At 45.0% G+C, this 18,017-nt stretch overlaps 1 protein-coding gene across 3 annotated transcripts in view; it reads left to right on the top strand.

Annotated features, from left to right (window-relative positions):
* The first annotated feature begins 12,882 nt into the window (after positions 1 to 12,882).
* MACROD1 (mono-ADP ribosylhydrolase 1) overlaps positions 12,883 to 18,017 on the top strand; it is a 1,095,428-nt gene continuing 1,090,293 nt past the window's right edge. For 2 of the 3 annotated variants that reach the window (XM_040329046.1, XM_040329048.1), the window contains exon 1: positions 12,883 to 13,362. In XM_040329046.1, coding sequence (XP_040184980.1) covers positions 12,978 to 13,362 — 385 coding nt within the window. In that variant the 5' untranslated portion in view covers positions 12,883 to 12,977. The remainder of the gene's footprint in view (positions 13,363 to 18,017) is intronic. The other variant, XM_040329047.1, reaches the window with a different exon arrangement.

The raw sequence follows: 18,017 nt of genomic DNA on the forward strand, positions 1-18,017 counted from the left end.
GTGGGCTCCAGGTCGCATGCTCTGCGACCCGAGCCCCTGCTATTTTGAAGCCTATTACAGCCTATGGCTCTACCCAAGTGTTAAAAAAAATCTGGCCGTTGTAATTCATGTGCCTGGTGACCCAAAAGGGGCCAGGACACATGAATAGGGCGTGGCTGTGGATAGATTCATGCTATGCATGAATCTATCAACTGCACATTGTCCGTTTAATAAACTGTGAAGTTTTTTCTCCGTTCAGTTCACAGCAGTTCACGGCAGTTCTCATGAGGAGAATTATCTCCTCTGCAGCCGGTTTAATAAACTGAGAACTTCAGTTCTCAGATGGTGAACAGAGGTGAAGTTTTTTCTCTGAAAACAGCCGAGATCTGTGTAAAAGTGGGTGGACTGCCTGTAATCTCGTGAGATATTGTGAGATTGTGGTGCAGCCGAATTCAAAAAGTGAAACTAAAGTTTAAAAGAACATGTAATTAATGTTTTCAGACATGTGATAACATATTTTATATATATATATATATATATATATATATAAAATTACACACACACATATATATATATATATATATATATATATATATATATATATATATATATATATATATATATATATATATACATATACACATATATACATACATATATACCGTATTTATCAGCCTATTGTGCGCACCCGCGTATAGCGGGCACCCCTATTTTGGACTTGAAATTCCTGAATTTTATTTATTTTTTATTACTTACAGTTTTGGTGTCTTGCCTGGCATCCATCGGCGGCCTTGTCCGGTAGGGCGTCCGTCTGCGGCCTTCGTGGTGTCCTCCCCACTGCTCCTGCGCTGTCTATGAGCCGATCCCTGCTTCCCGCGCTGTGTTTGAACGCCGCCGCCGCCGACATATACCGAGCGCAGTACACTCGAGCACGCTCGGCTCCTCTCGCATAACCTAGAAGGGAGCCAAGCCTGGCCGACTGTACCCGAGTGTACTGCGCTCGGTATATGTCCGCGGCGGCTTTCAAACACAGCGCGCGAAGCAGGGATCGGCGGCAAAGTTCAAACACAGTTCGGGAAGCAGGGATCGGCGGCAAAGTTTAAACACAGTGCGGGAAGCAAGTATTGGCTTATATCGCGCACCCACAATTTTGCCCTGATTTTAAGGGCAAAAAAGTGCGCGGTATACGCCGATAAATACGGTATATATATGTGTGTGTATATATATATATATATAGAAACACACACACACACATGTGTATATTGTTGTTAATATTCATTTTTAACCCACTGGTGTTGAAATTAGGAAGAAATAAGCCTTCTTCCTCTTATCACACCAGCTTCTCTCCCAGATTCTCCACCTCTGAGCTGGTGAATCTGGAAGGGAGATATTTCAGGTGAAGAGCTGTGAAATCTTCAGATCACGGTTTATTAAACTGGCCGTTTGTGACAAAACATCCATGTGCTGTGATGTGAAGTGGAGAATGTGTTCTCTGCTCCTTATCACAGTTTATTAAACCGGCAAATCTCTGTGATAAGCAGTGATCAGCCGTGATCATCATGATCTCGGCTTATCACGGTTTATTAAACGTACACCATGGGGTGGAGAGGAGAGAGGGGGTTGTGCCCGGGCGCCTCTAATGGAGGGGCCCGTCACTGAGGAAGAGCAGAAGACAAACTCTGCTTTCAGCTAAATGGGCACCCATGGCCTGTCCTGCCTATAGTTCTCTATAATGTAGCCATGTCAAAATCACCCTGGAACAAGAGGCCAAATTGGAAAAAATACACTTTAATGACTGTTATTGCACACAATCACAATATAATACCATATTTTTGGTGCAATATAAAAGATGATGTTACGTCGAGTAAATAAATGTCATGCTTTAACCACTTGCCGACCGCTTCACGCATATATACCTTGGCAGAATGGCTCCTGTGGGCAAAGCAACATACCTGTACGTTGCTTTGAAAAACCCGCTGTGCACGCGCCCCCCGCGACCATGCCCACGGACTCGATGTCCGCTGGTGTCCCGCGATCGTGTCACGGAGCTGCAGAACAGGGGATGTCTATGTAAACAAGGCATTTCTCTGTTCTGCCTTGTTACAGGACAGTGATCTACTGCTTCATGTGATCGGGAGCAGTGATCACTGTCCTGTCACTAGTAGTCCAGCCCCCCCTATAGTTAGAATCACTCCCTAGGACACACTTAACCTCTTCCTCACCCCCTAGTGGTTAACCCCTTCCCTGCCAGTGTCATTTACAGAGTAATCAGTGCATTTTTATAGCACTGATCGCTGTATAAATGACAATGGTCCCAAAATAGTGTCAAAAGTGTCCGATCTGTCCACCATAATGTTGCAGTCATGGTAAAAATTGCAGATCGCCATTACTGGTAAAAAATAAATATTAATAAAAAGGTCATAAAACTATCCCCTATTTTTTACACGTTATAACTTTTGCGCAAACCAATCAATAGACGCTTATTGCGATTTTTTTACCAAAAATATGTAGAAGAATATGTAGCGCCCCCTTACTTTTCAGTACGGGCGATACGCTAGAATAACTAGGAATGGGAGGATCAGATTACTCCCATTCACAGTTTATGAAAATTTAGGCTGTTGCCAATTTTCCGAATTTGTCCTGTGGGTCATACTGTGCTCCGGGGGTGCTTTATCACCCCCGGGCGGCAGCTGGCGCTAGAGGGGTTCTGACAGACCCACCTTCTCCTAGCAGCCAATCAGAAGAGGTCTTCCTCCATTGGGCATGCTGGGAGGGGGATATATCTGGGCAACCGCCTTTTGGCCGCTCTGTTCTGTGCGGGGCCTGAGTTCCAGGTGCGGTACCCACCTTCAGGGTGCGCGCATTCCATGATCCCCGCCACCGTGGCCTGCTTTACTGGGGTCATGCACCATGTGGAGCCTCATCCTAACCAAGAGAGGGGCCCCAGCGACTGGCTGGGTCCCAACCTTCTGCTGAGAGGATCCTAAGCCGGGAGCTGTGCGATGGGGGATTGGCTCGGGAGAACCTAGAATCAGAGGCCTAGACGAACCATCGGGGATCCAGTCACCACACTGCATGACAGGTATGCTCAAGCTGTCAGTGGGTGACACTATCTGAACTGACTGGGAGGACTCACTAAATCTAATTTCACAAATCTCAAATTGTCAAAACTGTGGCAGAGGCCTGTTCCTCCCAGTGGTACTTAAGTGGCGCTCCGGCTGCCAGGCATGTGATAGACGCCTGTCCGGGGGCACTTTACCCACCCTGATTGTGGTGGCGACTAATTGGGTTACATTATTTCTAAGAGCAGGCTTGCTCTCTTTCAAATCCAAGGCCTGATACTAAAGTTTCTCTACGCTCATCAACTTTTCTCTACTGTGTGTCATGTTGATGTTGGCCATGTTAGACCTTGGAATAAAGCATTGAAACTCAGTTGACGTCTGGACACTTGGGGCCATATTCTGAGTAAGGATACGATGGAGTATCTCAGGATACTCCATCGTATCTCTCTTTTTTGGCCCGTGTATCTATGCGACTGATTCTTAGAATCATTTTCGCATAGATAGACTTAAGATCCGCCATGTGTAAGTCACTTACACTGTCGGATCTTAAATGTAATTACTCCGCCCGCCGCTAGATGGCGTTTACGTTCAGGTCTCATTTGTTTATGCAAATGAGCCTGATACGCCGATTCCCGAACGAATTTGCGTCGTGTAACCGTCGCTAACGTCGTTTGCGTAAGCGTAAACTTACCCCTGCTATATGAGGGGTAAGTTTACGCAAGTCCCACGTAGGCCATGTTAAGTATGGCGTCGGGTCCGCGTCGTGTTTTTCCGTCGGCTACGTCGTTTCCCTAAGTCGTTCTTGAATACGACTTTACGTCAATGACACACACGTCGGCGTCATTGACGTTTTACGCCGAGAACTGGAGCATGCGCACTGGGCTATTTTAGGCCCGGTGCATGCGCAGTTCGTTAGAATCGGGGGCGCGCTTCATTTAAATAGAAGCCGCCCCCTTGGAGATACGCGTGGCTACGCCGGGCCATTTACACTCCGCCGCCCCAAACTACGGAGCAAGTGTTTGGGGAATACAGCACTTGCTCCTGTAGGTTGGGGCGGCGGAGTGTAAATGGCTTACGCGCCGCCCGCCTAGAATCTTAGAGAATATGGCCCTTGCTCTTTATTCACACTCACACCTGTCACCCCTAGACCAAGTCAAGAAGGTAACTTAAATAGGCCGATCCCAAACTAAACATCGGCTCCTTCGGGGGTGAGCGCTACAAATACATGTCGGCCTAAACTGAGAAAGAAATTTATTTTTTTATATATTTTTTGTGGATATTTATTATAGCAAAAAGTTAAAAATATAGCACAAAAAATAAAAACCGCAGAGGTGATCAAATACCACCAAAAGAAAGCTCTATTTGTGGGGAAAAAATACATCAATTTTGTTTGGGTAACACGTCACATGACCGCGCAATTGTCAGTTAGGACAATTGTCAGGAGGACCTCAATTACGTAAAACGACTGAAAACACTAAATGTATTCTCCATTGCACAGCAGGGGTGCGGTGCGTGCTGGTTCACCGTTTCAGGTCAGATTTCAGCCGAATTTTGGGCTAAAATCAAACCTGAAACGCACCAAAAAAGGCACGTGTTTTTCCTGCTCACCGCACCGAACCCGCTGCAGAGATATGTGAACTGGCTCCATAGAGAGGCAGTCACATTCTCCTGCTATGCGAATTGGATGCAGGCTTTACCCACTTAATGACCAGGCAATTTTTTGCGATACGGCACTGCGTCGCTTTAACGGACATTTGCGTGGTTGTGCTACGCTGTACCCAAACAAATTTAATGTCCTCTTTTCCCCACAAATAGAGCTTTCTTTTGGTGGAATTTGATCACCTCTGCGGTTTTTATTTTTTGCACTATAAACAAAAAGAGAACGACAATTTTGAAAAAAAAACACCAATATTTTTTACTTTCTGCTATAATACATATCCCAAAAAAATATAAAAAAAAACAAATGTATTCATTAGTTTAGGTCAATTTATATTGTTCTACATATTTTTGGTATACAAATTGCAATAAGAGTATATATCTACAACATATGGGAAAGATTTATGGACTTTTTTTTAAATGTTTTTACTGGTAATGGTGGTGAGCTGCAATTTTTAGTGGGACGGCGACATTGCGGCGGACAAATCAAAAACCTAAGTGATACTTTTTGGGGACCAGTGACATCATTGATCAGTGATAAAAAAATGCACTGATCAATGTATAAATGACACTGGCAGGGAAAGGGTTAACTCTAGGGGCGATCAGGGGGTTAACTATGTTCTCTGGGTGTGTTCTAACTGTGGGGGGGAGGGGTTCACTGGAACACCACAGAGATCACTGTTCCCGATCACTGGGAACAGCAGGTCTCCATCATGTCCCCAGTCAGAATAGGGATCCGCCTTGTTTACAATGGGGATCCTGCCTCTGTGTACCGTGATCGCAGGTCGCCGGCGGATATAAAGTCCGCGGGATCCAAACCGGCTACGGCCGACAATAATAGGACCCTGTTTGAATGGGGCCAGAAGCCTCTATAGGCAGCAGACAGGTGGCTGGAGAAAACAGTGGTGATCCACGGCGCACTTCCTGTTACACACAATGCATGTGTGTAACAGCGCTCACTCATGCCGTATTGCGTTCCAGGCTGGAACGCACGCGGCGCCGGGCGATGATGTCATTGCGCGGTCACTGTATGCGTTCCAGCGTGAAACGCAATACGGCGTGAGAGAGCGCCTGTTACACACATGCATTGGTTTGCGCAATGCATGTGACCTGCCACCATATATATATATTAGGCCTGTTGAAATTAAAGATTAATTCCTCGATTAATCGTTAATTTTTTTGGATCGATCAAAATTCTATTGATCGGTACTAGTGGTGCAACGGATCATAAATCTGATCCATGATCAGAACAGGTCACCATATGCGGATCGGCACACCACGTGATCCGCGGAGCTCCGCTGCTGCCTCGGCCATAGGAAAGGCCGCGGCTTCAGCCTAGCTCCCGGAGCGGCAGTCATCTTGGTTCACCCGGCAGCGGCCTAGAGCGGCGCGCTGACGTCATCACCCAGCCTCAAATACTCGTGTTCGGCCGGCTTCTCTGGTAAGACTAAGCAAGCACTAATCTTCCTATACAGTGGGGGAGATGTGGACCATATTACAGTGGGGAGATGTCTGTGGATATTACAGTGGGGGAGATGTCTGTGGATATTACAGTAGGGGAGATGTCTGTGGATATTACAGTGGGGGAGATTGTGGATATTACAGTGGGGGAGATGTCTGTGGATATTACAGTAGGGGAGATGTCTGTGGATATTACAGTGGAGGAGATGTCTGTGGATATTACAGCGGGGGTGATGTCTGTGGATATTACAGTGGGGGAGATTGTGGATATTACAGTGGGGGAGATGTCTGTGGATATTACAGAGGGGGAGATTGTGGATATTACAGTGGGGGAGATGTCTGTGGATATTACAGTGGGGGAGATGTCTGTGGATATTACAGTGGGGGAGATTGTGGATATTACAGTGGGGGAGATGTCTGTGGATATTACAGTGGGGGAGATGTCTGTGGATATTACAGTGGGGTGTATATGGTGGTGATCCTAAAAATGTATGTGCGTTATAATTAATCGAAATAAGTCGATTAATTGATAAAAAAAAAAAATTGATTAATCGAACACGAAAATTGTAATCAGTAACAGCCCTAATATATACATATACAGTGGCTGGTCGGCAACCTTAAACTGCGCAGGGGGTGTTTCACTGTCAGGGCCATAAGGATGTGGAACTCTCTTCCACAATTGGTGGTGGCTGCGGGGAGTATGGATATTTTATTTAAAAGACTCTTGGATGTGCATCTTAAAGAACACAACATACAGGGATATGGGAAATAATTATAGACACTGACACATCTATACCTACACATGTTGAACTGAATGGACTATTGTCTTTGTTTGGCCTTACCTACTGTGTGTAACTAAGAACTGTGTCGCTACAATTAACTGGTTTCTGTTGCATGTTGTTACTATGAAAAAAAGTTTTGAATTGGTTGCATAATTAAAATTCTGGTTGAGTTTAAAATGGTTGTAAACCCTTGAAAAAAAAAAACACCTGCAAGACAAAGCCATAATGACTAGCATACTAGCTCATTATGCATTACTTACCTAAGAATCGAAGCCCACGAAGCCGTCCTCGTCGCCTTCTCCGGCCGCAGACATCTCTTCACAGATACCCGGAAGGTTACTTCCGGGTATCGCCGGTCCGGCGCTGTGATTGGCCGGAGCAGCGATGACGTCACTCCCGCGCATATCCAGAGGTTTGTCTTTGGGAAATAGACATATGAGTGCTGTCAGCATTGCTGCAGAGGTTGAAGGGGTGGGGGGGGGGGGTCAGCCTGTCAGTGCTCAGACCATATGCCGCACACTGCATCAAATTGGTCGGCATGGCTGTGGTCCCAGAAGAAAGTCTCTTCTAAAGATAATGCACAAGAAAGCCCGCAAACAATTTGCTGAAGACAAGCAGAGTTAGGACATGGATTACTGGATCCATGTCCTTGGTCTCATCAGACCACAGATAAACTTATTTGGGTCAGATGGTGTCAAGTGTGTGTGGCGGCAACCAGGTGAGGAGTGTAAAGACAAATGTGTCTTGCCGTCAGTCAAGCATGGTGGTGGGAGTGTCATAGAAGGGGCTGCAAGAGTGCTGCCGGTGATCTGCCGATATGGTTCCGGCTATCGTGAAAGTTCCTTTAAGGACTGCGCAGGCGCAAACTTGCCGACGGAAATCTCCAAACCTCGGCCGGCATCCAGGGTGACGTGGATTTCGAGGAAAGTGGCCAGTCGGTGTGCAGGCGCCGTATAGAGCCGCACCGACGTTCGGCTTCTTTCGGCAACTGGTGACGCGCTGTATGCGACCGTCGGAAGGCTGTCAATCAAATAGGAACGCCCAGTCCCGCAGCCCATACCCGGAAGCGGCGGGAGAACATCGATCTCGAAAATGGTAAGTACGGCATTGATTTTAAAAAAAATACCCGTTTCTGCTCCCCTTAATTAGCCTCAATCTAATCTTAAAACATTTTTTTCGGGTGAACTCCCGCTTTAAGTATGGACGTCGTTCCCGCGTCGAATTTTGAAAATTTTACGTTGTTTGCGTAAGTCGTTCGCGAATAGGGCTTTGCGTAAATTACGTTCACGTCGAAAGCATTGACTATTTGCGACGTGATTAGGAGCATGCACACTGGGATACGTTCACGGCCGGCGCATGTGCCGTTCGTGAGAAACGTCATTTACGTGGGGTCATGTTTTATTTACATAAAACACGCCCAACTCTTGACAATTTGAATTTGGCGTGCTTACGCCGGCAGATTTACGCTACGCCGCCGCAACTTACGGAGCAAGTGCTTTGTGAATACTGCACTTGCCTCTCTAAATTGTGGCGGCGTAGCGTAAATAACATACGCTACGCCCGCACAAACTTACGTCCCCCTACCTGAATCTCGCCCTAAGGGTTCACTTCTTTTTACCTTATTCCACATTTTCAAAAGCCTAGCCTTGGGTGTAATTCTGCCTGCTTTATTTCTAAAGTGCCACAGGGGGGAGCTATTGCACTTCAGATTAAATAACGGGACACCTTTTAATATGACAGCATTAAATTCAATGTAGACCTCTGTTTTCTAAAGCAGTGGTTCTCAACCCTGTCCTCAAGTACCCCCAACAGGCCATGTTTGCAGGTTTTCCTTTATCCTTCACAGGTGCTTTAAATCAGAGTCAATGGCTTGGTATTCTGGACAGCTATTTTATCTAAGATAAATTCCCAAAACATGGCCTGTTGGGGGTACTTGAGGACAGGATTGAGAACCACTGTTCTAAAGTAAGGATTTTCAAAGCACACATGTGATTAGATACAGTATTCATCAGTATACATCTAAATCTTAGTTGATGTAGAGTTATCTGAGATAACTTCATGTAGGCTCGATTTTATACAAACTGACTTGATTAACTGTGAATGTGGGATCACTTGGAAAAAAAACATACCATTAACCACTTAAGGACCTTGGCTGTTTTTCAGATTTGGTGTTTACAAGATTAAAACTGTTTTTTTTTTTTGCTAGAAAATTACTTAAAACCCCCAAACATTATATATATATTTTTCTAACACCCTAGAGAATAAAATGGCGGTCATTGCAATACTTTTTGTCACACCGTATTTGCGCAGCGGTCTTACAAGTAGGGTTGCCACCTCATCCCTTTAAAACAGAACACATATGAATTACACAGGTTCTGAGGCTAATTAAGGTGGTAATTAGACTCATTTGGTACCTTACCTGCATTAAATTAGCCTCAGAACCTGTGTAATTCATATGTGTTCTGTTTTAAAGGGATGAGGTGGCAACCCTACTTACAAGTGCACTTTTTAAAAAAAAAAATCACATTTTTGAATTAAAAAATAAGACAACTGTAAAGTTAGCCCAATTTTTTTTTATATTGTGAAAGATACTGTTAAGCCGAGTAAAATGATACCCAACATGTCACGCTTCAAAATTGCTATAGGTTGCATCTTTTGACTTACAGAGGAGGTCTAGGGCTAGAATTATTGCTCTCGCTCTAACGATCGTGGTGACACCTCACTTGTGTGGTTTGAACACCGTTTTCATATGCGGGCGCTACTCACGTATGCGTTCGCTTCTGCGCGCGAGCTCGTTGGGAAAACAATTTGTGTTTTCTTATTTATTTTTATTTATTTTATTAATTTTTACACAAAAAAAAAAAATGGGTCACTTTTATTCCTATTACAAGGAATGTAAACATCCCTTGTAATAGAAAAAAGCATGACAGGTCCTCTTAAATATGAGATCTGGGGTCAAAAAGACCTCAGATCTCATATTTAGACTAAAATGCAAAAAAAAAAAAAAAAAATGCTATGGGGACGGGTGGGGGCCATCTTGCCCTCACTCGTATTCCAGCCGGGGAGAGGAAAGGACCCGATCACCTCGGCCGCCGCCGAGAACGGTGATCTTGCGGCAAATCGTTTACAGGGCCGCTCAAAGAAAAGATGGATATCTTGGTTGTGGTACTCTTTAAAGTACTAACGTATATGTACATGAGCGGGTCCTTATTAAAATAGTAACATAGAAAAATTGCAGCTCTCAGCACAATATAAAAAAAAATAAAAATTCTGCCAATTTCGTGTTTGGTGAGCATTGATTCCGAGCATGCGTGTTTGTACTTTCGACTTTTGTAAAAAAAAAAAAAAAATCAGACGTCAAACCGTTGCCCGCCAAAAATTTAGTAGCCTGTAATCCAACATTCGTTACCCGAAAATTGGACAATTGTCAAAAGAAGCGTACTAATGGTAAGAATTTAGGACAACAGTCTGTCAAGAGACAATCCCTTCCAACAATCATAACATTTGTATGAGGCTTAAGGCTGGGATGCCATGAAAATTCATATGCGTGTAAAGGCAGGTGTCCCAATACTTTTGGTAATATAGTGTGTGTGTATATATATATATATATATTGGACATGTGGAACGGATGTGATAGGATTCAGAAAAAAGAAATGCCCCCTGTGTGAGATTTTAAGGGCAACAAACACACCATTGGATCCATAAGGGTGCGCGGGCGCCGCCCCCTCTCTCCAGCCACCCCCTCTATCACCAATAGATACATTCACGCATTGTATGAATCTATGTATGGCCGCCACTGTCACCCCCTATTCAGGTGCCAGACCCCTTTTCGGGCGCCTGAATTACAGCGGCGGGGGTGTTTTTGAAGCAGCTGATTAGAGGCATTAGAGCCATAGGCTCTAAAAGGCGCCAAAAAGGTAAACAGCGAGCGCCATGCTTGGCGCTCGCAGTTCACCCAGCTATGTTAGAAAAGCGAATAAATATTCGCTTTCCTAACACTGAACCGCCTCTCCGCCAATCAGGTCCTTGTGTCTTTTACCCGTCACCTGATTGGCTGAAATGACAGGCGCTGTGATTGGACACCGATCAGGCATCCAATCATAGGAGAGGACTGGAGTAGAGGACGGGAGAAGACATTGAGGACACCGCTCGCCACCGTCACCTGCTGCCCCACCGAGACAGGGTAATGGCTGGGCGGGGGCACAGTGGCAGCATTTGATGGCACAGTGGCAGTGTTTGATGGTACAGTGGCCGCGTTTGATGGTACAGTGGCTGCGTTTGATGGCACAGTGGCCGCATTTGATGGTACAGTGGCTGCGTTTGATCGCACAGTGGCTGCGTTTGATGGCACAGTGGCTGCGTTTGATGGCACAGTGGCTGCGTTTGATGGCACAGTGGCTGCGTTTGATGGCACAGTGGCTGCGTTTGATGGCACAGTGGCCGCGTTTGATGGTACAGTGGCCGCGTTTGATGGCACAGTGGCTGCGTTTGATGGTACAGTGGCAGCGTTTGATGGTACAGTGGCTGCGTTTGATGGCACAGTGGCCGCGTTTGATGGCACAGTGGCCGCGTTTGATGGTACAGTGGCCACGTTTGATGGCACAGTGGCCGCGTTTGATGGCACAGTGGCCGCGTTTGATGGCACAGTGGCCGCGATTGATGGCACAGTGGCCGCGTTTGATGGTACAGTGGCTGCGTTTGATGGTACAGTGGCAGCGTTTGATGGCACAGTGGCTGCGTTTGATGGCACAGTGGCTGCGTTTGATGGCACAGTGGCTGCGTTTGATGGCACAGTGGCTGCGTTTGATGGTACAGTGGCTGCCTTTGATGGTACAGTGGCTGCATTTGATGGGCACAGTGGTGGCATTTTATAGGCCCAGTGGCGGCATTTTATGGGCACAGTGGCGGCATTTTATAGGCACAGTGGTGGCATTTTATGGGCACATTGACTGCATTTGATGGGCACAGTGGCTGAGTTTGATGGACAGTGGTTGCGTTTGATGGTACAGTGGCTGCGTTTGATGGGCACAGTGGTGGCATTTTATAGGCACAGTGGTGCATTTTATGGGCACAGTGGCTGCGTTTGATGGGCACAGTGGTGGCATTTTATAGGCACAGTGGCGGCATTTTATTGGCACAGTGGCGGCGTTTGATGGTACAGTGGCTGTGTTTGATGGTACAGTGGCTGCGTTTAATAGGCACAGTGGCGGCATTTTATAGACACAATGGCGGCATTTGATGGGCACAGTGGCTAAGTTTGATGGGCACAGTGGCTAAGTTTGATGGGCACAGTGGCTAAGTTTGATGGGCACAGTGGCTGCGTTTGATGATACTCGGGTTGTGTTTGATGGGCACAGTGGCTTTGTTTGATGGGCACAGTAGCGGCGTTTTATGGGCACAGTGGCTGCATTTGATGGGCACAGTGGCTGCAATTGCAATGTTTTTTTGTTTTGTTTTTTCAACTTGTTTGCCCCCCCCCCAAAAAAAAATTTGAGCACCAGCCACCACCGAAATACGCATTTTGCATACAATGTGGACAAACGCAGCAAAACGTACAAACTGGAACATGAATGGGTTGACCAATGAAAAACGCACCAGAAAACATCACACGTTAGCACGGTGTTCAGGACAGGTGTGATCGGAGCCTACATCTCATATGGGAATGCAAAACGTATCTGAAGTGAAGAAAAGTCCCCGGACACTGACCCCACCACAGCTTTATTATGAGCTAGAACATTACTGGGACAAGGAAGGTCACACTAGGTACACCACAAGTTGATTGTTGGCTGTTCCTCCTCACACCACACTGTATACCAGACTCGGTCTCCAGTACAATGGCGGCCTGCACGTATACAGCTCGTCCTATAGAGGGCGCTGGTGCACTATATATATGGAGGTGACCCGCACCTGCGTTCCAGGCTCATTTCCTGACAGAGCATGCCGCGCGCCCATCATTACTTATAAGGAAGAACAATCTGCGTGCGCTAATAATAATCGCTGCCAGTGTGAGCTCCATAGCAAGTCTATATTTAGCGCCATGGTTGTTAGAGTGATCAGAGAGCGCTGGCTGTCCGCTTTTACTCGTAGTGACTTCCTAGCAGCGGTGATCACCTCTCCACTGTCCGGAGGACGAGGCTCGCTCTATCCTGCAGCCCGCACGTTTGGTGTATCCAGCCGCTCACAGCCTGTGATAACAGCGCCCCCTACCTTCCGTCCTGTGCCAGCGCTGCGCCCGCCTATTCCATCGACTCACCGGTATTTCAATCCCAGGACCAGAGAAGGAGATTGGCTCCTCCCTCATCTCCAGCCTGCGGCTCCCTATTGGCTCATTTCCAGACCACTCACCTTATCAGCTTACCTCATGGCTGCCAGTGGGAAGATTGACCTGAATTCCCCCTCCATCAGCTGGAAGGAGGCCAAAAGTGAGAAGCCAATGAGCACCTCCGTATAATACTGTGTGCTGTGACCCCCTCCTTACACTGGGGGGCAGTAAAGGAAACCTTTCCTGGAGAGGAATGGGGGGAGGGGAGGAGGCGCTGCCATGACTGACTGACTTCTGGAAATACTGGTTACTTTTTCTCCAGCTCCAAAACTGGTGTTCTGTCAGAATCCCTCTACCCACCAGAAAATGCAACGTAAGACGTTGTAAACAAAATTGCTTATTGCGCATGCGTTCTACCATGGCCGCAATGCGTTTCAATAGGTTTCCTAATCTGACAGAACGTGGCGGTGGACATCTTGTTACACCCGGGCAAGTCTTCAATTTCACACTTTTAGCAGTTTACTCCCCTTATATACTGAAATGGATGATTTCACTGCCACTGTGGGGGGGTGGAAATGTCCCTCGGTGATAAATCGCTATCAGTTTGGCGGTGCAGGGTGTACCAAGATGGCCGTCGCCACCTTCTGACTGCAGGCTTGTCGCTGCTTTTCAAATGCAACATCAAAACCGTGTCAGATTGAGAAATACTGTATTTCAGTAGAATAAGGTGAGTTTATTGCTAAAATAAGTGTGAAATCGAAGACTTGCCTGGGTGTAAGATGTCCGCCGCCGCCTTCGTGTTCTGTCAGGTTAGGAAACCTGTTGGAAGGCATAGCGGCCATGTTGGAACGTATGCGCAGTAAGCAATTTTTTGCTCAGAACGTCGCTTCCATTTTCCGATGGGTAGCGGTATTCTGACAGGACACCGGTTCTAGGCGGTTCAAATGTCGGCCGATTCAGCAGGGACCGCCGTAGGATCAAACTGTGTATGGGCAGGTTGATTGTACCCAAGCTGAGTGATCGATCAATTTGGGTACATCCAGTCTGTCAGATTGTTCATCCAATTATTATCATGGGGGGGGGGAGGTTCTCCCGGGCTGTGGTTGCAGGAAAGAATCGCACCGTCTATGGGCGGCTTTGGCCATAAAGGGTTCAGTCACCTTTACCAAAAAACTGTCTATGCAGATAAGGGGCGTCTGTAGATTGAAAAACAAAACTGTGTAGCGTTGAATAAAGTTGGATAATGTCTTTGCTATGGGTGTAGGAGGCCATTTACATACTACCTGAAAGAAAACTGCTACAATGTTGCTAAGTGAGGCCCACAGTTCACCATCACAGGAGTGAGTGAGCCCTTCCTGATTCACATCCATGCATGCTGCTTTTGAGCTTTTCTGCTGTGCTTTTCATTTTTTTTTTTGTTTTGTTTTTTGGGCAATTTTTCCTGCCTTTTTTGAAAATTTGTTGGGCAGATTTAAACACAAAAATTATATATATATATATATATATATATATATATATATATAACACATGCTTTTCTGTAGCTTCTCTGTTGAACCAAAAAAAGCACCCCTTTGCTTTTAAAAAATGTCCCTGACCCGTTCCAAATATGCAGAGGCTCAAAAATGCATTGATGTGCACATTTTCGATAGGATTAAAAAAAAAAATATATCTATATCTATCTATCTCGTGTTTCTCCAAAAAACATGAAAAAAAACATGAAAAAAACTATTTTTATTTACTTATTTCGGGTACTTGTATAGCGCCGTCAATTTACGCAGCGCTTTACATATATATTGTACATTAACAAAGTAAACTGCGCAGTTTACTTTTATATTGTACTTTATATGCTTATCCCATTTCTTCTGCTGCCTTGACGCATATATATTTAGAACGTTTTGACAAGCGCAGTTTTTTCTCCTTATAATATTGTACATTCACATTAGTCCCTACCCTCAAGAAGCTTACAATCGAAGGCCCCTAACTCGCATTCACACATACACATTTTAGAGAAGAACCAATTAAAGCGGGGGTTCACCCTAAAAACAATTTCTAACATTACATCCAGGATACTAACAACATTTACAGTATGCAGGTCGTTTTTTTGTTTTTTTTTATCACAGTACTTACCGTTATATTGTGATTTTTCTCCCCGGGTTCTGATTCCCGTAGGACTGGGCGTTCCTATCCCTGGGTTAGATGATTGACGTCCGGTGAAACAGTTCCCATGTCGCACAAGGCGCGTCACCAGATTTCCGTAAATAGCCGAGCTGCGAGTCGGCGATATACAGCACCTGCGCAGTCGGCTCCACACGGTGGGCGCAGGCGCCGTATAGCGCCGACTCGCAGCTCGGCTATTTACGGAAATCTGGTGACGCGCCTTGTGCGACATGGGAACTGTTTCGCCAGACGTCAGTCATCTAACCCAGGGGTAGGAACGCCTAGTTCCACGGGAATCGGAAGCCGGGGAGAAAATCTCAATATAACGGTATGTACGGCGATAAGAAAAAATGACCTGCATACTGTAAATGTTAGTATCCTGGATGTAATGTTAGAAAATTGTTTTTAGGGTGAACCCCCGCTTTAACTTCCCAGCATGTCTTTGAAGTGTGGGAGGTAACCGGAGTACCCGGTGAAAACCTACGCAGGCACAGGGAGAAAATGCAAACTCCATGCAGATGGTGTCGGTGTGAATAGCGCCTACCGTAATTCTGATTCAATCCCCTCACATGCTCCTTCTCTCCCCTCATGCAGTAGCTTTGAGCTCAGCGTTTTGAGAGCTCACTGCTGTGATGGTGAAGGTGAACAGTCATAGCTGGGCCTCTCTTAGCAATGTCTTGGGAGTTTTCAAGTCAGGCTACATGAGGTATAGTATATAAATGGCCTACATCTTTATGCCCGGTACACACGATTATAAAATCTCTCTGAAATCTGAGGGTAAAAAAAATCCATTATTCTCAATGGAGATGGTTCACATCTCCACTCCAAAATGCCTGAAGCCCAAACAAGTTCTGGACCCTTTTTTGTCGCGCAAATTGGGCTAATTTGGCCGTTTGTATTCCCATGTAAACGCTCTATTCAAGCATCTAGCGCGTCATCGAGCGTTTCTACGGGCGTTTTTATATGCTTTAATCTGTTCTGTGAAATAGAATATTCACCCAGGAAGAAGATAAAAAAAAATCTACTAACATAGCAACTAATGATGAGAGATGATCATTTTTCCTATTGGTTAAAATAAAAAATTATGAAGTTCAAAAACGTCGGACAACGCTGTATGCAAACGTGCAAATACGTGCGACAAAACGCTGGAAAAAAACGATCAAAAACGCTCCGCTCAGGTGTGAATGGGGCCTTGGTACAGAGCTTTCTAAGGCCGATCAGGACAGAAACTTGTGTCATGTTTGTGTGTGTTTATGCACCATAGGCATAGGACAACCCATTGCTTATAACGGGCTGCCTTATGCATGACAAACTTGCCAGTTGGTTATGTACTTTTTTGAGCAGCAAACTTTGTGTGTTTTTTTTTTTTTTTTTTTTTTTATCGATTAATTGGCCAGTAACATAATGGGGTTAAAAAAACTAAAATTAGCCCTTTATAGTACAAAAAAGCAAATCGCTACTGTAAATATTACTTTCACTGTCCCACGGTAAAAAAAATTAACCCCTTACAGTAGCGATTATTTGCTCTTTTTGTACTTATTTTTGTTTTTTTAACCCCATTATGTTACTAAACATCTCAGGCCTGGGGTCACAGGGTTTTGCAGAAACGCACTACAGTTCATTTACATGTTTTCCTATGGGACACGTTCACATCCCATGATTTTTTTTCAGCTGCTGTGTATTTGGAAAGGGCAAGGACTTTTTAATGCAAAACGGTGCAATTTTTTAAGTTATTTTTTTGGTTCAATATACTTTAATGGAGAAGCTGGAGAAAAGCATGTAATGTGTTTTTGCAGCAATTTGTGTTTTGTAATCTGCCCAACAACAAATTGGCCCAAAAAATGAATTTTTTTTTTTTTAGGCAATAATATTATCCGATTAATCGAAACAATAATCTGCCAACTAATCAATTATGAAAATAATCGTTAGTTGCAGCCCTAGCATTTATTATGCATTTTTTTTGCATGACAAGCGCATGCTTTTGGCCGCATTTGGGGTGTCGCATGCACGACAAGCATTTTTTGTGTATTTCGGAGAGACTGTTCATGTTTCAAAGGGAGTTTTCCCAGAGCTTTGGTAAATGGAGTAAAAATTCACTTTGTAAGGAATACCCAATAGCTTGCAAGGAAAAAGAAAACGAAAAAATCCTGTATTTTTGCACACACATGATTGGACGATGGAAGTTGGCAAGGCTTCACCTCATTGAGCAAGCTCTGGGGAAAATCCCTTTGCAAGGTGCATGGCATTTTTACCTTTAGTAAATTATCCCTCACACATCGAAGAAGTACAGTCAGTGCAGCAGCCAAGTAAATCGTATTGTCAGAAGAAAAACTGCCCTCTGTATCTCTCTCAGGAAAGGTTTCCTTCATGGACCCATTTGTACTTGTCTGTTTTACTGCATGAAAATGCATTGTATGTAGGAATTCCACCTCCTGCAAAAATATTGGAAAGGATGTGTTTTTTATGTTTTTTATTTTTTTATTTTTTCTTAAAACAACCACTGTGGTGAAACGCATAATGTACCAATGACTATATGCCAGGAGAATGTGTAGAAGATATGAGTTTCAGATAACGTATTATTATTATATCCACTTGAGCTCCAGGCCTTTTCTGGCACTTTTTTTTTTTACATGTAACAATTTTTTAATTTTTTGCTTC

This window comes from Rana temporaria, chromosome 11, assembly GCF_905171775.1.
Source record: "Rana temporaria chromosome 11, aRanTem1.1, whole genome shotgun sequence".
Lineage (NCBI taxonomy): Eukaryota > Metazoa > Chordata > Amphibia > Anura > Ranidae > Rana > Rana temporaria.